The 21,703-nt window shown below is 43.7% G+C and overlaps 2 protein-coding genes across 9 annotated transcripts in view; one reads left to right on the plus strand and one right to left on the minus strand.

Annotated features, from left to right (window-relative positions):
• The first annotated feature begins 1,429 nt into the window (after nt 1-1,429).
• twist3 lies at nt 1,430-7,997 on the plus strand. Its single transcript, NM_130985.3, has 2 exons — nt 1,430-2,382; nt 7,134-7,997. Exon 1 carries the CDS (start codon nt 1,621-1,623, stop codon nt 2,218-2,220), a length of 600 nt encoding a protein of 199 aa, NP_571060.2. The 5' UTR covers nt 1,430-1,620; the 3' UTR covers nt 2,221-2,382; nt 7,134-7,997.
• Nucleotides 7,998-8,479: 482 nt separating this feature from the next.
• The window catches only part of hdac7a (histone deacetylase 7a), a 99,215-nt gene continuing 85,991 nt past the window's right edge, over nt 8,480-21,703 (minus strand). For 7 of the 8 annotated variants that reach the window (XM_073939601.1, XM_073939599.1, XM_073939603.1 and 4 more), the window contains exons 19-26: nt 21,145-21,232; nt 20,552-20,671; nt 19,739-19,836; nt 15,636-15,754; nt 14,487-14,620; nt 13,901-13,982; nt 12,181-12,322; nt 8,480-11,222 (exon numbers count right to left, since the gene is read on the minus strand). In XM_073939601.1, coding sequence (XP_073795702.1) covers nt 11,180-11,222; nt 12,181-12,322; nt 13,901-13,982; nt 14,487-14,620; nt 15,636-15,754; nt 19,739-19,836; nt 20,552-20,671; nt 21,145-21,232 — 826 coding nt within the window. In that variant the 3' untranslated portion in view covers nt 8,480-11,179. The remainder of the gene's footprint in view (nt 11,223-12,180; nt 12,323-13,900; nt 13,983-14,486; nt 14,621-15,635; nt 15,755-19,738; nt 19,837-20,551; nt 20,672-21,144; nt 21,233-21,703) is intronic. The other variant, XM_073939605.1, reaches the window with a different exon arrangement.

Here is a 21,703-nt window from a genome sequence, read left to right on the forward strand (position 1 = left end):
AATCTGCTGGAAGACATGGAGACACACGAGAGACTGGAGAAAAACAGGCCTATTGTTTGTATCTGTAACTGTTGATTAGAGCTGCGTTTTAATCCTCGTTCAGGCCTGCTCAGAAATGAATTCATCGTGTTGTTGAATGTCATCCTCCTTCACTTCTGAAAGTAATTTAAGTTCAGCAGGACATTAGTTATGAGGTTTTGAAATGAAATGAACTATCACGATGACAGGACGCAATCAAGGCAGGTTTCGAGTTCTCATTTAGAGTGACACGTCTGCTTTAGTTTTAAAGGTCAAAACCAAGCTAAAAATACTGCTGTAATTCATGACCAGATCTCTTGTTGTGGTCTTGGCCAGTTCTCGCTCCAGACAAACAAAACACTAATGGTGTCCTGAGCAGATGCCACACGATAAGATAACACAGATCAAATACAGCACTGAGCAGCTTCACATGTTCGCTTGATTAGAGATCGCTTTTGTTCATGCCAGTTTAATCTATATTTACACATTTACAATCGAGATATTACACAAATCCACTAACAGGCAAGTGCAAATGAATCTGCAATGTACAGTCGAAGACTAACCCATTGTCCAATACTCCTACAACCCATGTAAAGGCTTCACTAGGGTAATTAGGGTAAAGTTAGGGTAATTAGGCAAGTCATTGTATAACAGTGGTTTGTTCTGGAGACAATCCAACACTAATATTGCTGAAGGGGAGAATAATATTGAGCTTAACATGACTTTAACACTATTAAACACTGCTTTTATTCTAGCCCAAATAAAACTAATCAGACTTTCTCCAGAAGAACAAACATTAGAGGAAACACTGTGAACAACTCCTCAATCTGAGAAACAGGGTGAATATTAGTAGTAGAACACTCATTTTACAGTGGGGTGAATACTCCTGACTAATACGGTGTACGCGGGCTCATATTCCCATCGTTACATGCGCAGGTATATTAAATGCAAATGTGACACATGGACATGCTGTTGTTGGCATAGACCCACCTGACAGTGATTTATATTCTCACTCAGCATGTCTAAAATAACGGTTAGTTTACCTTCGAGAACCTCACTGTGCCATAAAGTCAACAGAGCAAGCCTTCTTCTCCTCCGCTCCTTCCTATTGTCTGCGCTGGAGAGAGAAGAGGAGGTGGAGGGTGTTGGAGGGGGTGTCTTTGGGCCGAAGGCTTGTTTAAGCAGAAATCTGGAACCAATAATGCTTCAGACAATTTCAAGAAAACTCTACAGCAGAGTCTTTCCCTCTGCCCAAGATCAAACCCCCATCCCCAATCCTCCAATCACAAACTACATCACCTTCCTGTTTCCTCTGATCAGCTCCACCCACTCACCAATTCAGCCAATCACAGTGCACAGTAGGCGGGGCTTCAGAAGACCTTTATAAAAGACCTGACTAGCAGTCAGTGACACAAACAGCCACATGACACACACACACACACACACACACACACACTGCAGAGATTGCATTTGATTTCTAACAACAAACCCAAAGCAATGGCTGTATAACCCTCACAGAGATCCCACAGAGCTCGCTTCAGTGTTTAACTTTGACACCGCTCACAGGTACAGCAGGAGCACTGACACGGAGGACTGATCGTCATGCGAGAGGAACAGACTTGTGGAGATTTTCCTGAAAGTGGGATCCTTCCCATTGAAGAAGAGCAGGAGCGGCGCCCCAATAAGTGTGCGGTTGTGGTTTCTCCACCGGCGGGCGCACGCAAGCGGCTGACGGGTCCCAAAAAAGAGCCCGTCTCACAAGACGACAAACCATCCCTGGACAACCCATCGAATCTGGCTCCCAAACGTCCCAAAAGAAGCTCTCCGTCATCCTCATCGTCTTCTTCGTCCTCTCTGGTGCCCGTCGTGAGTTCGGTTTCTCCAGTTCCCGGACAGCCCTTCGAAGACCTCCACACGCAACGAGTGATCGCCAACGTTCGGGAACGCCAGCGCACACAGTCCCTGAACGACGCCTTCGCCTCCCTCAGAAAGATCATCCCCACCTTGCCTTCGGACAAGCTGAGCAAGATCCAGATCCTCAAACTGGCCTCCAGATACATCGACTTCCTCTACCAGGTCCTGCAGAGCGACGAGATGGACGCCAAGCTGGCCAGCTGCAACTATCTGGCCCACGAGAGGCTGAGCTACGCCTTCTCCGTCTGGAGGATGGAGGGCGCCTGGTCCATGTCCGCCACTCACTAACCATCCACCCGTTCCTCATCTCAAAAACTGAATCCCGAACTCTGATCCTGATTTTCATCTCTATATCCCCTCCACACGGCCTCCGACTCACCCTGCCATGACCCCACCCTGCCTAAAGATGACCTCTGACCTCTCTCACTTTTCCAAATCAAGCCTTCGCAGGTATGTTGCAGACCCGCAGAGTCTCTACAGTGAACACCGCTGTTTAAAGATGAGTTTAGATCTGCTCAAGCTTTAGTTTAGCTCACAGTTCACAGCATTTACTGCTGGATTATTATTAAGATATCTAATGTTCACTACAGGCTATGAAGTATGATCTAATTCTGCATCGCTAATCCCACACAACACCTAAACACAAATACTGCCTCACTGACTATTAATAGCAGATAATGAGCAGTTTATTCAGCTGATGGTCAGTTAATAGTGTGAAATACACATTAAAATAAAGTAACTGAAAACCTGCCCGTTTCTCCATCACAAATCAAATAAACTTGTATTATAGTAATGATTGCGTTTTCAGATCATGGCGAGCGGTGTTTGGGCAGCAGCGTTTGCCTAAGCTGTGTTGAAATGGCCTGCAGTCAACATGTGAAGTGGATCAAACTGTTCAGAAGCCCACTCTTCTCTTAGGACAATTTAGAAAAACTATTTTGATCCACTTCAGATGCTGACTACTGAATTTAAACACCGTTCTTAAGCTTGTTTGGAGGACGACTTAATTAATTTGTTCAGTTAGTGAAGTGAGCTTAGCTGATTTGTGTTGGGACAACATTCGAGAACCGTGTGCAAACCTGCATATCTTACAGTGAATATTCACCAACACCCAGTTTACAGTATACATTAACCTGTGCGTAATCACACATGCACCAATAACAGCTGATCTGATGGTGAAACAAACAAACAAACAAATAAACCTGACAGATTATAGTCGCAGAAAATGTCCAATGTCATATTAGTAGACTCATTAATTTGCTTCATTGAGAGGCTTTACTCAACAATCACAGACCTCATTAATGAATGCATGTGTTAATACACTGAGTTATAATGTAAGTGTTATCAGTCTGGATTTTGGAAAGGAAATTAGTGTAACTGCTCTTTTTCTGTGGCTTGGACTCGGAGCGCAGGAACAGAGCAGAAGCTGAACTGATGCTGTCCTTCTGAAGAAGAGTTCAGGAGACTCGGGCAGATTTATAAAGCAGAACGAGCAACATTCACAGCTCAACTCACAATCATTACTCGCCCTCCTGTGAGTCTTCAAATATTCCCCAAGTGCTGTTTCTCAGATTGAGGAGTTGTTCTCAGTGTTTATTCTAATGTTTGTTCTTCTGGAGAAAGTCTGATTAGTTTTATTTGGGCAGGAATAAAAGCAGTGTTTAATAGTGTTAAAGTCATGTTAAGCTCAATATTATTCACCCCTTCAGCAATATTAGTGTTGGATTGTCTCCAGAACAAACCACTGTTATACAATGACTTGCCTAATTACCCTAACTTTACCCTAATTACCCTAGTGAAGCCTTTACATGTCACTGTAAGCTGAACACTAGTGTCTTGAAGAATATCTAGTCTAATATTATGTGCTGTCATCATGGAGAAGAGGCTTCAGCTATTAGAGATGAGTTATTAACACTGTTATGATTATAAAAGTGTTGGAGAAATCTGCTCTCCGATAAACAGAAATTGAGAAATATTTCTGACTTCACCGTGTATGTAAACTAGAGAAACAAAATCTGAATTAAAAGCATTGCGCTAGTTTTAAATCGAAATTTTCCACCTTTTGAAGATAATTGTGTGTATATATAAAACAGAAAAAAAAATTAAATATATATATATATATATATATATATATATATATATATATATATATATATATATATATATATATATATATATATAGTTTTTTTTTCTGTTTTTTACTTAGCATCATAACCACAGAAGAAATACAGACATCACACATGATGAACGGCTCTGTAAGGACGTTTGTTTGCAGTGAATGTGATTTTCTAATGAATGTTTGAGTTTTCAGTCATAATCTGCTTTAAATGTTGTGTTCATTTAAAATGAGCTGAACAGATCTGTCCAAACTAACATTCACAAGATCACTGGAAACCCAGCTTCATTTACTCAAGACTAAAACTAATCCCTAACCCTTCATATTAAATATAAACATTGGAGCATATTCTGAGAATACAGCACACGCAATGTCATAATTCGGGAGTTTTAGCTCATTCATTACTCCGTTTAACACAAATGATTATGCATATTTTCATAGGCAGCATTTATAAATCCTGAAGATCATTCTGAGCGATTGACCTCATGCCAGTGTCTCTGCGCACATTCTTCAGACATTTAACTTTGTGCGTGATTCTGCGCTTCATCACACACACACACACACACGACCAAACGTACACCCATGTTAGTCCATTAGTAATAGCACTGTAAATCAGCTTCATTAGTTAATGCAGTTATTAGCATGAGCTAATAGTGAAGAGCACGAGTACAGCATTTATTAATCCTCGTTCAACATTTACTGATGCATTATTGACGTATAACTGTGGCTTGTTGGTGTTAGTTAATGTTGGTGTGTTCTAATAATCCACTTGATCAACATGAGTGAATATAGTACTGCATGTGTAGTTGCTGCCGGTGTTATAATGCAGCTCTATTGTACAGTGTCGGCCGGTGGAGTGACCGTGATCTTCAGTCGCACGCTTCTCTACATTATTTTCGGCTCTGCGGCCATGTGTTGCTGTTAAAGATAACGGGCAACAAAGAGAAAGCTTGAAAGGCAAATAAAAGTGAGTGAGAGGAAGCAGGGAAAGGTGGAGAGGAGTCTCCTGTAGCCCGCGGGTGTAAAGCGGCATCTCGTATCCAGTGTCGTGCAATCAGAGGCGGCCGGCCAGACATGCAGGAACCTAATGATTGGAAACAGTTGTGGGCTGTTACTGAGGTGTGTGTGTGTGTGTGTGTGTGTGTGTGTGTGTGTGTGTGTGTGTGTGTGTTACATGCATGCCATACACACTCAAATACGGTTGTTGCAGCTGTGGTTAGAAGTTACTGAGAATTATTTAAACTATTTATTAAATTCGATGTTCATTTGTATTATTTTTCACATTTATACACATTTAATAACAGCAGGAATTGCTCATAATATTTATTAAATTACCCATTATTTGTATGTTATTAACATTTACCCCCACTCCAACCCCTCACGGTGATGTAGAAACTGTAATTGTACAGAGTATTATTCATAAAAGTTTTTACATAACCCAATAATTAGCACCTACGCTAAACCCTGACCCTCACGGTGATGTAGAAACTGTAATTACTGTTGTCTGATAATTGTACAGTTGTAATAATAATTATAAATTACTGTCATTAACCTCCGGCTGCAGCTGCATCCATACTAGTCTTTATTGCAGATTCACACACTAGCTCAGTCTTGTGTGTGTGTGCGTGCGTGCATGTGTGTGTCAGTGTGAGATTAATGTGTATCAGGTTATTTGTGCTAGCCGTTAGCGGATGCTAGCTCATCGGTTTATCAGGCCTTCATCAATGTGTTGTCAGCAGATGGTGAAATGCCCTGTAAAGTGGACTGGAGCAGAGATATTGAGCAGCGGTGAGTTTAGTAGACTCCATCTGCAGGAGCTTTACTCAGCTCGGTCAGTTGGTGTTTCTGTGTGGAGTTTGCATGTTCTCCCCATGTTGGCGTGAGTTTCCTCCGGGTGCTCCGGTTTTAACTAACCCATTCAGCAACTACTGAGTGACATTCATCACACACACGCAAACAGTGAAGCGTGCTGCTTGCTCAGACTGTGCATGTAAAATGAGCTGAAACAACACAGTTATGGAGGGCTTTGCTGAGCACTTCATGTTTGATGCTGGATTGTGTGGAGCTCAGCATCTTCAACATGGACTCACTCTATGCTTGTGGCTGTTATGTGGCTTTGCTTTAGGGTTAGGTACATACATAATGGTAATTACTATAGTAAGTGCAATGAACATCCGTAACTAGTTACTCACAGTTAGAAACTAAATCTCAGCAAATTGTTTAGTTTAAAATAATCTGCATAATCTCGTATTGAGCTCAAGAAAGCTTTATGAACAACAGTATAAAGCGAAATCCAACGGTTTCAACAACTCATTTCCCTGTCTTTGAGCACATAATATTAGACTAGATATTCTTCAAGACACTAGTGTTCAGCTTACAGTCACATGTAAAGGCTGCACTAGGGTAATTAGGGTAAGGTTAGGGTAATTAGGGTAAAGTTAGGGTAATTAGGGTAAGGTTAGGGTAATTAGGGTAAGGTTAGGGTAATTAGGGTGAAGTTAGGGTAATTAGGGTAAAGTTAGGGTAACTAGGGTAAAGTTAGGGTAATTAGGGTAAGGTTAGGGTAATTAGGGTAAAGTTAGGGTAAAGTTAGGGTAATTAGGCAAGTCATTGGGTAATTTTTTTTTCTGTAGCGAAACATAATAAACATCAGTAAATAAACACTTTATTTGCACTTTCTCCAGAAGAAAAATAACTATTATTGGAATCCCAGGAAAATGTCTTGGCTCTGTTTAACATCACAGGGGAAATATTGGAGAAATAATCAGTATTTTAAAGGGATTAATCAATAATTTAGTCTTCAATAATGCCTGTACAGAAACTGAACACTGCAGGTCACAATCCACAGCATTAACCAACACTACCAGCTCAACAAACAGCTCATCATCTGTCATTAACAGTGAGTACAGCAGTAGTTGTGTAGCCATGTACGGTAAGATCAGACTTAATAAGTGCTGATGAACAGTCGATATCTTCATAACAGGCAGGTAATAAGCAGGTATACGGCATGAACTGTGAGCTAAACTCAACGTCAGCGTAAAGCTTTATTTTCATTGGGATTGACGTGATTTCTGTGTCCCAACAGTTTCCCACAACCCCAGAGGACTTCATGCTTCATCTACAAGCCGACAGTCTTCCCCTTTCCCTAATGGAGCTTTACCAGCAAACGCAGGAGAGAAAGAGTCTTGAGGAGCGCAGATGAGCAGAGCATTTCCACAAGACTGAATCCAGCACTGAGCTGAGTGGAAGTGACTGCTGCTGATCTCAGATCAGTGTTCCTCCATGTTGACTGTTCTCTGGACTCATGTTTGGGCAGATATTGACTGTTCTGAGGACTCACTAACCCTGACCTGATGGATCAAGGCTTCCTCCGCTCTTTATATTGCTTCATTATGCAGATGTGAGAGTGATTGTGCTTGTGTTTCTGCTGTTTATTAGCCATTCATTCCTGCTTCAGTGACGGGTAACACTGTGTAAACCGCCAGTTCATGTAAAATAATCAAATAATGCTTCAAGATTCACTCTATTCCTCTATTAAAAGAGACTTTAACTGCAGAAGTGTTAGTGGCTTTAATGGGGGAATGAGGAGCTGTACATCAATAATGATGTGTCGGAGTACAGAGGAAGACATTTAGAAAGATGCTCTGCTTCAGGATTCAGTCAAACGTCTGCAAACGTATAAAGATAGCAGGGTTCATGTGAGTGGACTTGGTGATTATAAATATTTCTACAATAATGAAGAAGCTGTTTGAGTACATCTTTACAGCAGATCCAGGCAGCGGTCGCTAATAGGATGAGATGTCGGCTAAACTTGGTGTTGGTGATGGTGTGAAAATAAACTGAAATGAAGCGTACAGCAGGAGAACTCGATGAGTAGCTAACAGACTAAGAGTTTACGCTGATTATCAAGAGCTTGAAAATTCATCAATAAACAAACAATAAGATGAAAGCCAAGACTCAAGAATCCTACAAGCAGCTACAAACTGAACCATTTCTCATGCCTGAATGCTCTTAATTTCAGAAACGTGTGGAGATGATGAAGGTATGGTTTAGATACTGCATGTGACTGTTGTGAATGTTCATAGTGTGATATCCATGCTGGAACCATACAGTGTGCAGTCCAAACACACATCTGATATTTAATATCAAAAAAAGATGTTAAAAATATTATTTAAAAAGTCAACTTTTAGAGGAGCGTTCAGTGCTTATTATGAAGACGACACAGTTTTCCTGTTATAACAGGATGGGCTGTGTTTTGGTGGAGAATGCGGGCGCTGTGATCATCTCCACAGGGTTATTAGTGTATTATTACAGCAGGGCTGTGCTAGAATACGGCTCTGAGTGAGTTTATAATGACAGAAAACAGTGATCTGAGCACATCTGATTCATTAGTCCGCTGCTGGGTGAATAAAGTGAACACAACACCTCCACTTCAGCCAAACATGTTTTCATTTAATTAGGAAGATAGAAACAGTACAAAATAGAGCTTCTTTACTATACACAGAGGAATAGAGGAGTGGGAAACCAGTGAAGGAGATTAAAACACAGCGTTATTCTGTTAACAGATCCAGTTAGTGGCGTCCACAGGCCAAGAGCTTCAAGGCACGAGAGGTGGAGTCTTTTGGTCGTAGGTCGATATTTACAGTCCACGAAACAAAGCAAACGAGGGAATAAAGGACATGATTAAGACTGCGCTGCTCTGCTTTTACATCACAGCACGAACCCCACAGACAGAACACCAGCGCTTCCAGAGGTATATCAACACAGTACACATGCACAGAGCTATGGTAAAATAAGACGAGGCTCGAGCGCAGAGGAATGTGGAGATCACAGCCTGAAGACCCTCAGCGACTGCGGTCTGATTCTGCCGGTGGAGAGACGCAGCGCACCGCCTGAAGCGCTATAAATACGCAGCACGAGCGCCGCTAGTTCAGAGATTAGCTAAGTCTTCATTACCGTCTTCATGGGGGTCTGATGGGCAAAATCTACCCAGCGTCTTGATGAAAACACAGCGGTACAGGGACTATATACACATGGACTCATACACACGACTGACTATCCACAGTGGTTTGGTACAGGCTATAAACACAGGTGGAGATGCAGTTATTGGTCCGGCAGGCGCTGGGCACTTGGGGAATATCAGGATGAAGAGGAGAGTGAGGATCAGGAACGCCGCCACTCTTCTGCTTGGAGGAACAGCATCTGTCAGCTCACCATTGCTTCTTGTAGTGAATGTGTAACACATCTCAGAGGGATGATTTAAAGGGGTAATTCACCAGAAATATCCTCACTCTTTACCCTCCTCAAGTGCTTATGAAGCTCCTGTGCATACCTGTCAACTCTGCCATGGGAAATTTGCCCACCATAATACAGGATTTATGCTCATTTAGGACTAAATTAGACCTAAAAACCCAGCTAGATGGACATCTTTAGATGTTATTATTATTAATTATGTGTAGATGTCTGTTCAAACACACCCAAAGCCAGACTTTCACTCCGCTTAATGGCGTGTGCAGAATCTGTTGGGGAAACAGCGTCTGTTTATCATACGCACCGCTACATGACTGCTTAGAGGATTGCATAGGAGGGGAGACGGCGCCTGTAATGTAAAGGAAAGGAATCCTGCTGTTTTAACATTTATTTCAGCGTGGTCATTCCTAAATAAAGCGAACGCCTAGGACAGACTCATGTTTAAGAGCGAGGGGCGGCCCCTGGGGGTTTGGCGGTATGGGTTGTGTATAGGGAGAATCGGCTCTTTAAAGTTTATTGCCACGCTTCAGAGAAGACTAACACTATGGGAGAAATGCAGGAGAAATGCCTTCAGGATGGTGGCGGGATAGAACTGTAAAATACGGGAGAATCCCGGGAAACAGGAGGGTGGACAGGTATGCACAGGTGAGCTTCTGTCTTCTACAAATGAAGACTTCAGTATACGAGGAAAACAAATACTATAGAGGTCAAAGCTTCCAGCTCCCAAAGTATCTGCTTCAGCTGAAGAAGAACATCTCTGCACCGGCTGAGGAAAACAGAGCACCATCCAAAAACAATGCAGCCCTCGTACAATATCAAGAACAAACCTGCAAGAGCAGAGCAATGAAGGACACGCCGTTACACACACACACACACCAGCGGCTCCACACACCACTGATGCACAGCTACACAACCCTGCGCACACACACACACACAACACCTCTGCTCATGCACTACACTGAGCTCTGACAGAGAAACAGAGCGCACACACACACACGCACGCACGCGTGCATGCACGCGCAAACACACACACACACACACGCTCATATTCATATTAGTTTGGTCTATAGTTTGTCTAGGGAAAGTGTAAGAACTTCCCGTGTCTGCGATATTAAAAGTACAGTGGTCATGCTGTATAGGGTGTGTGTGTGTGTGTGTGTGTGTGTGTGTGTGTGTGTGTGTGTGTGTGTGTGTGTGTGTGTGTGTGTGTGTGTGTGTGTGTGTGTGTGTGTGTGTGTGTGTGTGTGTAATGTTGCTAATAGCTGGTTTGTCCCTCTGGCCTTTAAAACATCAGACACACACACACACACACACATCCACTCGTCAGGTGTACAGCCTTCATGCTGGGAATGGAGAATGGAGCTGGTCTGTAATGCGGAAGTAGAGCCGTGGTCCTCAGAGCTGTGGAGGATGTTCCCGCTTCACATTATGGAATGCACAGTGCAAAAATAAAGGAGAAACAGCAGGATTCACACACTCCCACAGCTCCCCGAGTCTGCTTTAGTGGTTAAACTGGGTAATAGTAATGACATCATCATAGAGCGCAGGCACTTTGTGGTTGCCAGGTGCGGGGAAAGCCCTCTCTCTCTCTCTCTCTCTCTCTCTCTCTCTCTCTCTCTCAATGGCTGGCTTGTGAAGTGGATAACCTGCGTGTATCTGCATATACAGCCTGAGGAATGTCCAGGCGCTGTGTTTGGCGTCTCCAGCTGAAGTCAACAGCCTGATTGAGGCACTGAGGTGAAGGATCTTCAACACGTTCCTTTAGTCAAACACACACACTAGTGTAGATGGCAGAGGTGTATTATCTGGCGCCCAGTGTTGAGGTGTGTGTGGTGGGCGGGGCCTGATGATGAAGCCATGCCCCTGAGTCTGGCTCACGCTCTAAAGGGAGTCCTCATCATGCTCCATGGGCTCATCTTCAAGGCTGTGGAAAATGAGGTTTACAGTTAGCATCATGAGCTCATAACGCATCATTTCCTGCAGCGGCGAGCGTCAGAAGAGCAGGGCCTCCTGATTAAACCTGAACACGGCTGTAACACCGGCCTCCTGGTGTCCTACAGTCTGCCTCAGTCTGAGGATGTATTTTCAGCTGATGATGCATACTATGAACGGGGCGGGGCTTTAATTCTGAGCTCCTCCTCTCATCTTTTACTGACCAACACAACCTGAGCTTTAAGGCTGACGGTGTGTGTTAGCGACATAAAACATTGGGCATCTGGTCTTTCAGGTGTCTTAGTTAAGGCGTCATACTATATAACAGTAATGTACTAAAGCACTGAGTAATGGTAATCAGTGTAGAGAGGTGGAGCAGGTCTTGATTCAGGGTAAATCTTTGATGTCATTAGTACAGTGGATGTTTCAACATGACTTAATCACGGCTGTTCTTAACTATTAGTGCTGTTAATACATCAACCTGAAGCTGCGTCTGTTGTTTTGTTCCATACTGTGCTGCAGTTCCTGGAGAAACAGAATATTAAATGAGTAAACAGTGGGCGGGGCTTGTTTTTTCTACTGTGAGCTGATTGGATGTAGTAAAGTAGGCGTGTCATTCAGAAAGACGGGGAAAGGGTTTGTGCAGAGTTATTACAGCCTAACAGACTCCTCCCCATTTGGTGTTAAACTGTAGGCTAAAAGGGGAGTGGTTAAGTGTGTTAGCCCCACCCACTACCTCAGACAGACCTAATCTGAGAACTGAACTGAACACAAACAGGGTATTCAGAGAAAGATTAACAGAGCAAACTATTGTTTCAGTCTTAATGACCTGCACAGATGAAGTGTTCAGCGCATCAGCTCACAACATCAACATGGCTAGTCTGGATTTCATGTGGACTTTAAAAATAGGACAGAAATAAGCAGGAAGTGCCAGTAATAATGAAATGCACCTGGTTTTGTTGGTCAGGACTCCGACTGAAAGAGACGCCATGGCATTGACCGTGTCTGTTTCCTCACAGTCTTTCCTCTGAGCGCCCAGAAAGGACATGCCCACCGTGCCCATCAGCGGCTTCAGGGAGGACCAATACTGACCTGACACACAGAACAATGAGAAAACACACACACACTCCGTTTACTCTATTTCATTCAGGACAGCACAGTAGATGCAGAATCAACTGACAGTACACGACACACAGCAAGGACACCAACAAACCGATGTTCATGAAGAACACACACAGCAGAACCACTCTAAACCCTGATATAACGAAGCATACACACACACACACACACACACACACACACACACACACACACACACACACACACACACACACACACACAGACACAGACACAGACACAGACACAGACACACACACACACACACACACACACACACAGACACAGACACAGACACACACACACACACACACACACACACACACACACACACACACAGACACTGTGCAGTGTTCTGCAAATAACAGCACTTGTACCGCCTCTTCACCCTTGTGTATTAATCCTCCCACATACAGGACACTCTACAGTCAAATATTGCAGCTGTTGGACAACATCATGTAGCTTTGAGTCTTTTTTTAGGTGAGAATGTTGTTGTTTAGATTTCAGCTGTGCAGTTTATTCATAAGGAAAATGCCTATTTTAAATATTTATCATTTCACCAGTGCCAATATACAGCCACAATGCTCTGCTACTCGTGTTATATTGCGTTTATATATATTATATATTGCAGATGACAGTGAAAAGCATTGACCTTACTCAATAAATGCACTAGCACGTTATGTCCACAGACTTTAAACAGTCATTCAAATCAACTTAAATTATTTATCATTTAAAAAAGAATTTTTTGAGGCCCAAAACAGCTCAAGAAGTTCATCAAACTTTCCCGAAAGCTTTCAGTGTAGAAATAAAGCTGATTCTAATGATGACATCTCAATTAATGAATAACATTCCTGATATGAAACATTTAAAGCATTATTTTGACCTCATTGGAGTCTCACGGTGTACACTGTGTGCACTGAGAACAGCTTGAACATTCTGCAGAACACTTCCAACTGCAAAAACGTCTTGTTTTTAGTTTCAACCAATGTAATTTTTAAATATGTACATATACAGTATATTCCAAATATCTGCTATAACATGGCCATAAATCTACATTTTATAATTATATCTAATATGTGTTCATGTGTATATGCATATTCATAATTGCAATGGTTGAACAAACATAAAGCAGCCGTTTTGGCAATAGTAGGAAGTATATGCTGCATATTTGACATGCTTTACACATGAGAAATCTAAGTCTGAGCTTGTGTATCATGTACACAGTATCATTTACACACAGTATTTGTGTACATCAGGTTTCTCTGTGGGTTCAGTTGAGGATTGCACAGGTTTAAAGTGATCACAGAATGTTGTGAAATAAAGGAATACAGCATGCAGACGCAGACAGAGAGCATGGGAGAGGCAGTGCTGTACGCCACGTAGAGCGTGCGTCCTGTACCCTTGTTTTTATAGGAATATTTTTGGCAGAGCCGGAGCCATGTGGTGCAACAACGAGGACGATCATGACTATAATTAATGAGGAAGAATGAAATAAATGTGTGCTACCAGGAAGCCGGTGCATTTGAGGCTAATTGTGTGCAGACGGAGACTCACTGTGTATCTGCAGCACTCTCTGCAGGGACAGCACTCCGCTAGCGCTGGGCGTCTGCAGAAGAGTCGACTCGGGAAGAGGCTCCTAGAGCAAAACACATCGAGAAACACACTGGGTTTGTTTTCCTCTTGTTAATGCATCATTACGTCATGACTTTCCTTGAAGAGGCACATCATTATTAACTACTCATGTCTACTTCATTTCAACTACTGGACTCTTGTGAAGTGTACGTCCGTCAAGTGTGTGTTTACACTAAAATACAACAGGAAAGTGTTGTGTCGACATCATAATGACCCCCACGAACAAGGGGATCGATGAGTTCTGTCAATAATAATAGGTGAAACAGGTCTGGTGTTCATGCTGGTCAAGGTGCACTTTTAATGATTATTTTTCTCATACAGCAGGTTACATTAACACATTAACAACCACTCATCATATCAGCAAACATCAACGATTAAGTAATTAAGGTGGCCAATATTCACTCATGGCTCGTGCTGTAGTTCACTGAGATCTTGATTAGCTCATAATAGTCATGTTTAGGTATTTCTACATGGTTATGGATACTGTTATTGACAGAGAAATCTGTACCTCCAGCCCCAGCAGAGCACTGACACAGGCTTCAGACGCGTCACATATGGCTGTAAGGTCGTGACCTCCCTCTAACGCTAGAACCACACGTCCTCCTGCTAGCGTCATCAGCTGACGAGTCATGAAGCCGAAACCTGCCGAGAGAACAGTCTCAACTTTACCCCGGGGTGTGCTCAGACTCCTAAAAACCCCTGTGTGCTGTTCAGAGTTTAGGGTCATGACTTTACAATCAATACATGTGATTATAATGGAAGTCAATGGGGCAAAAACAAATATTGTGTTGCAGGTCTTATTTTACTAATGTCAATGTAAGCTTCCCAATCAGGCCAACATCCACCCCAGCACTGTTCATCACAAACACAACGACTTCAGCAGTAGATCTCAGTAAATCGCTGATAACCGACATGGTTTAATGATCTTCCTTAGATCAGGAGCTGTTCTCAATACTTCTCTGTGTGATGAGGACACTGGCCTTATTTTAAAGGTAGACACATATATCTATACAGCTATATTTTACATTTCTTTGTACACAGTTTATGTTTGTTTTGACACAATATTTAAAATATGTTGATAAGAACAAACTAAAGTTGAACTTGTGTTTAGAGAGGGCAGGTAAAGCCTCAGCGCTGGCCCTGTACACGTCTGCATTCTCCCTCATAACACTGTTAGAAGCCCACGCAGCACACACTGAGGCATTTAATGGGGAATTAGGGCTGTTTTAAAGGAACCCTGCACTGTTTTGTGCAGCTGAAAATAACAGTGTTGTGTAATATCATTGCGCTGGTGTGGTCACAGTACAACAGCAGAGTGTCCGGATTATTACGCTGGACTGACAGTATAATTCCTGATCACATCCGTCCAGAAAACTTTACATCCTCTGTTGGTCTCAGCACATGAGGAGGCTGCAGAAGAGTCCAGCTTTACATAACATCATTCTCTAAACTCTGGTCATTTTTAAGATGCTAATGGTCTAATACGATTCAATGATCTATGCTAAGCTAAGCTAAAAGTGTTCTCTCTAGACCAGGAAATCAGCTGAATGGATGAACATGGTAAAACTCAACTCTTTAACTCTGAGAGAGATTAAACTGTAACGTGTTTCCTTAAGCGTTCATATTCAAAGTTGCATTATAAATAGAGAGATCATACATTTGGCAGTGACTTTGTATCCTCCTAAAGGAGACGGGTGTCCTTCTGCAGCGTCGAAGCCTGAAGAGACCAAAACCACATCTGGGGAAAACTCCTGAGCGATGGGCATCACCACCGTCCTGAATATCACAACAACAGAAACACGACAGTCACATCAGCGTACAGCAGACGTCTCAGTTCAGCCAAAGATACACCTTCTGTCTCGGTTTACTCTCCCGTTACTCCATTCCAAGCTTTCTGGGTTTCTTTCCTGTGTTGAACACCACAGAAGATATCCTGAAGAATGCTGTAACACTGACGTCCACAGTATTTCTGTTTTCTGTTCTGAAAGTCGATGGTTACAGCTTTCTACACATTATCTTCTCTAGTGCTCAACAGAGGACAGAAGCTCAGAAAGCGTTGGAAGCGCTCGAGGGAGAGCTCATACTGTTCATTTTTGGTTGAAAAATGTATCTTAAGTATCTTCAACCCACCTGACTCACTATCTGTCTTGAAATAAGTCAATTTAAAGGCTTAATTCACCCAAAAAGTTTACATTTTGTAATGTGTTGCCATCATGTCAGCTCTGCGCCTGCACTGAGTGTGTTTAGCAAATGAAAACATACAGGATCCTGTTGAAAACGCTGCACAAAGAGGAGACATGTGAAGCGTGTTCAGGGTGGACAGTGGAACAGAGGCTTTTGAAAACCATGATCATGTGACGCAGTCATGTGACCAGTCAGCTAATATGCTGGAGGACACTGTGCTGCAGATGTTGAGGGTGCTTTATTAAAGGTGCATGTGAGTGTGTCTGTATGGACTCTGTTCAGTGCTCAGGGAATGTTTACTGAAGCTGACAGTCACACATTCACTGTTTCACACAGACGGAGAGGAAATAAACAGCAGCGTCTATCCAGATTAGTGTGGGCGGAGCCGAAAGTTCTCATAAGAGCTGTTGTGAAGGATGAGGGAGCTCTCAGATTCATCTCAATATCTGAGATCATGTTCTGAAGGTGAACAAGGGTCTCATGGATTGGGATCAACATGGTGTAAATGACTGTGATTGGCTGGTTGGAGTGTCTCTTCAGTGTTTGTTTTCAGCAGAGACGAGCACATCACACCCAACTCAACTACAGCTGCTTTGATGCGATCCTCATGGTGAAGGCGCTGTAGAGATATATATGAACTGAGCTGTTATCCACTGTTGCTATAATTCTAAGCTAGTAAAAATAACCCGGTAACAAAAGACCTGTGGTGGGTCTGGATCCAGCTCGAGCGCATCACTGTCTCTTCTCTCTTGAACTTTGATGAGCATGCTAACAAACGCCAGGGCAGATGTCACGACTGACTGTGAGTGAGAAACACATGAAACATCAGTCCTGGCTTCAGACGACCGCTGCTGATGCTTCAGGATCTTTGTATTGTGCAGACTGAAGCTTCAGGGCTCAATCACTGAAATGTCATGGAAGAGCGCCCCCCACCCTCATGCGCAGAACACCTCGTCTTCATGAACGCCTGTCATAATGTTGGTGTGCAAAAGATATATTGTCCCGGAAATAAGTGATATTGCCAATCCAGGCACTGAATTAGGTGCAGTTGGCTTGCGACAGTCATTGATTAACTGCATACACATACGTCCAGTTCCACACATATATGCCGATGTAGATGCACAGGCGGATGCGTATTCATTTGAGCAGGTACAGAGTTTGTGCTCGGTGATGGGCCATTGATTGTTTCTATGGTAGAGTTGCAGGAATGCCTGAGCTTTATAAACTCTTCTCTATGTGGTTGGTTGTGTGGAGCTGGCACTGTTCTAAGGGTGCACGCCGTTTTGGGGCCCTTAGAGTTACTACTGGGAGGCCCAATCCAACCCCCATCCCCCTTCACTTTCGCCCTTTCCTTCAAGAATGTTGTCACAGAATAGTGTCCAGCGGCGCCGCGGTTGCCTGGTCTACACTGTGAATCAGTGCACAAAGCAGGATTACACCTCGTGGAGGAACTCTGAGGAACGCCTGTACTGTTCTGATGACCAAACCTACACACACCTCGCGAACACAAGACACTGAAGTACACTGTGGGTTTAACTCGGCAGATGAGATGACGGAGGCAGCGAGATGATCAGGCACAACAGTGTGTGTTATTATCTGTCCTTACACTACTGGACTCAGTGCTGATCAGTCTTGATCAAAGTCCACACAACAGACACACTGCTGTCAGAAACTCGCCCAAAAGACTCCAGGAAGAAAGTCTGCTCGTGTTGCTGCTAGAGTTGACGAATTCTCCACAGCGTCAGCGGCTGAAGCCCGGCGTGAGCACGGCACTGACTGAAGTGTTGAATTAGCTCTGGTTAATAAGCGCCTCTCCCTCTCGCTCCTCTTCCTCCTTGTTTTCCTTCTCTCGCTGGTTTTTCTTTTGGGTTTCGCCTCTTGAGCGCATCACCGGCGAGTTCAAAGCGACCGCCGCTCATCTGGATCCCATTTGGAGCTTGTCGTTCTCCTCACGTCACTGACAGCCCGCCATCTGGGAGCCATTTGCCTTAATTACCCAGGATCCTCCACTGCGCCCCCCCTCTGAACATACCCTCACCGATCTTACCAACCCCGCCTCCCCTCTAGACCAATAAAACTACCCACGCTCCCCTGTGTGGAGAGAACCACTCCAGAGTGGGTGGAGGGGGAGAGAGAGAGAGCAGCATTCATTAAAGACCAATAAAAGGAGGAGAACGAGTGTATAAGACACAGGAAGTCAAGGAGAGACAGGCTGGTTTGAGGCAGAATATTCCCCAAACGTTCAGATCTTTCTAGACGCCCACCCACTTTCACATAGCGATCCTGGTTAGCGTGTGGTTTGCAATGCCTGCTTGGACCCAAACCAAAAACCCGAAGGAGGCTTCCTTCAAAAATGCACACACACACACACACACACACACACACACACACACACACACACACACACACACACACTTTTAATAACACCACCCACCGGCGGTGATTAAGTGGCATGTGGAAGTGGCCAGGCTCCAGTTTGATCCCGGCACAATGGAAAGCTGGGAATCATTTGAAGGCCTGCGAGCGTTTCAGACGACAATAAACACCTCCACTGATACAGGCTGGCAGACGGCAGAAGGGGAAGACCAGGAGAGGGGAAAAACCTCCGCAATATTGATCCTCAAAGCACAGCCATATGAAGACCAGTGAAGGCTGAGCTCTCCCTCCTGAACTCTGAGCTGAAGGTGAACACATCTCCAGACAGTTTCTGCTCATCATAAAGTGGTGTTATTCAGCGCTGTATGACTAACGTTCACTCTCTCTTTTCACTTTTCTGCTGCTGCTGATGATGATGATGGTGATGATGATGATGATGATGATGATGATGGTGATGATGATGATGATGATGATGATGGAGTCGTCTGCAACGCTTTCCTCCATTCTCATCATTTAAACTCAGTGCCGGATATAGTACACACTCTTCTTAGTTCTACATATCATTATCCTCTGCACGTGTGTAATCATTATTGCAGTGTGTCCCTGCTGCTCACTGTCTGCTTTTAGTCTTGCCTCTTGGCCAGCTCATGATTGTAAATGAGAGTTTAAACATTCATTCATTTCCCTTTGGCTAGTCCCTTTATTAAGGGGTCACCACAGCGGAATGAACCACAAACTACTATAGCATATGTTTTACGCAACCCAGTACTGGGAAACACCCATACACACACACACACTCATACACTACCTCTTCAAGCAGGCTTTTTTGGTCCACTTTTGGTGAACACTCGAATATGATCGCTTCATTCACACCTGCCCGAATCAACAACACTGTAGTGCGATTCAACCCGACTGAATAAGGCAGGTGTGAGAGCCTCAGTGATCCAGCACTATATGAGAGACTTGCTCTGTTTACCAAACGCGTGGATCTCCCTGCACTAAAATGATTTAAAAGTGATTGTGTTATGGTTGATGTTTTAAGTGTTAAACTCCTATCCTTACACAATCACTCTGCATAAAGCTGCATTTATATTCACTACTAAATTCTTCTGATGAAGTCCCGACTGGACCTGTGGTCAGCACATGGAACAATCTGAATCAACTGAATGAAAAGTGCAAGAAAGATTGTGAAAGCAGTACCTGAAGGCAGCCAGGTACTCCGCATCCGCCATGGGAGGCTCCAGTCCACCGGTCCACGCCACATTAACATTGAAGCCCTCGCCGGCACCAGAACCCACCTGGGACGAATCAAACACACACACACACACACACACACACACACACACACACACACACACACTGCTGTTAAATCTGCAACACACACAGTGTTGGCTCTCCAGCGTGTGTGCTGCAGGCTATCATGCAGATACAGCTGCTTGCGCAACAGTGACAGACTGAAAGCTTGAGTCTGAGGGGGATCTGAGAGCTTACACGGCCTCACAACAACACACTGCAGAGAGTAACCCTCAAACACAGGCAACAATCGCAGGATTTCAGAGGATGGAGACTACAAACATGACGAATGATCTGCCAGAGCGGTGAGATTATTATACCGGTATACTGGTTTCTTGACTTGAGTATTTTGATTACTTCTCCATATACACTGAAGCTTACTGCAGGAGCATATCCCAGAATGCATTTAGCCGTTAAAGCATAGGCATGAGTGAGATTAAGCATTTTTAATAAGTCATTACAGCTAAAATGAAGTCTAAAAGCACAAGGCTGCTGTATTGTAAGCATGCTGAAACGCCTCACTTTAAGCTTTACTGAGTAAGAAACCCAAGATAAACGATCTTCAGTCAGTCATGATGATGTCACACGATCTGATCCACAAGCTAGATCAACGAGAGTTCCTGTCCAGAAATGCGACTCACTGTTGAGCTGATAAGGAGATGTAAAGAAGCTAAGGAGAGTTGTGTTTCTCTGGATAGTCAATAATGTGAGTGTGCAAACCTCTGCTGGTCCTCCACTGCCGGGGAAGAAGTTTCCGTTATCGTAGCGATGCAGAGAGATGTAGAGGACGCTGGGGTCATTGTAGAAGATCTCCTGAGTGCCATTGCCATGATGAACATCCTGAAGGGTCGAGGAGATGCAATCAGATTATATAACAGTGTACATACAGAGGATCTTTGAGTTTGAGCTGAGAACAGCACACAGATGATGTCCTCCAGCTCTCTGACACTGACCCTTTCAGGCTTCGATGCTAATCGTGGTGTTTTGGTGACTGTCGCTTTAAATGCAAATGAGATTGTGCTCTTAAAGAAGAGGGCGGAGCTACAGAATGCTTATACTTTACAATAAATCCTCATAAGTCAGCAATACATATCCCTCAGTGTCAGATTATTCTGCTTGTTTCTCTCTTCAGTCTGACTCATTATTCCTGTACAGCACTGGATTCATCACTCGTCTGGGAAATGCTGCTTGATGTAGGAGTTTGTAGATATTTGGAGTAAATATGAGACTGAAGCTCTCAGTAAGAGCGGTGTGTTTGCAGCGCACAGATGTAAATGAGTGTGTGTTTACTGCAGTGTGTGTGGAGCTCTCACCCAGTCAACGATGAGGATTTTACTGGCGCTGAGCTTCTGCTGGAGCTGTTTAGCAGCGATCGCCACCGAGTTGAAGAAACAGAAACCCCTGAGAAACACAGAAGAGATGCAGTCAGGCCTGCCAGCACACCACAAGCCAACAACTACTGCAAACCCAACAGCAGAGTGTGTGGAGCATTCTCCCACAGCAGAACTCAACACATGCAGACACTGCCGACACACACTCACTGTAGGAGACGTCTGAAGACCCTGCAGTAAACACAGCGCACTACACTGGACAATAATAATGTGCAGACACTGCCGACACACACTCACTGTAGGAGCTGTAAGATGCAGAACGCAACACACGACACTGGATGATAATAGTGTGTGTGAAGCTCCAGCAGATGATCAGGCAGGTTTAACATATATACACTCTCAAAAACACACTTTTACATTTATTCACTCTCACACACACTCTCATAAGCACGCACACACAAACACACTCAAACACAATTTCACTCAGACACACACACACACTGTCATACACTCGCACATACACAGAGACACACACACACTT

Source organism: Danio rerio, chromosome 23, assembly GCF_049306965.1.
Source record: "Danio rerio strain Tuebingen ecotype United States chromosome 23, GRCz12tu, whole genome shotgun sequence".
NCBI lineage: Eukaryota > Metazoa > Chordata > Actinopteri > Cypriniformes > Danionidae > Danio > Danio rerio.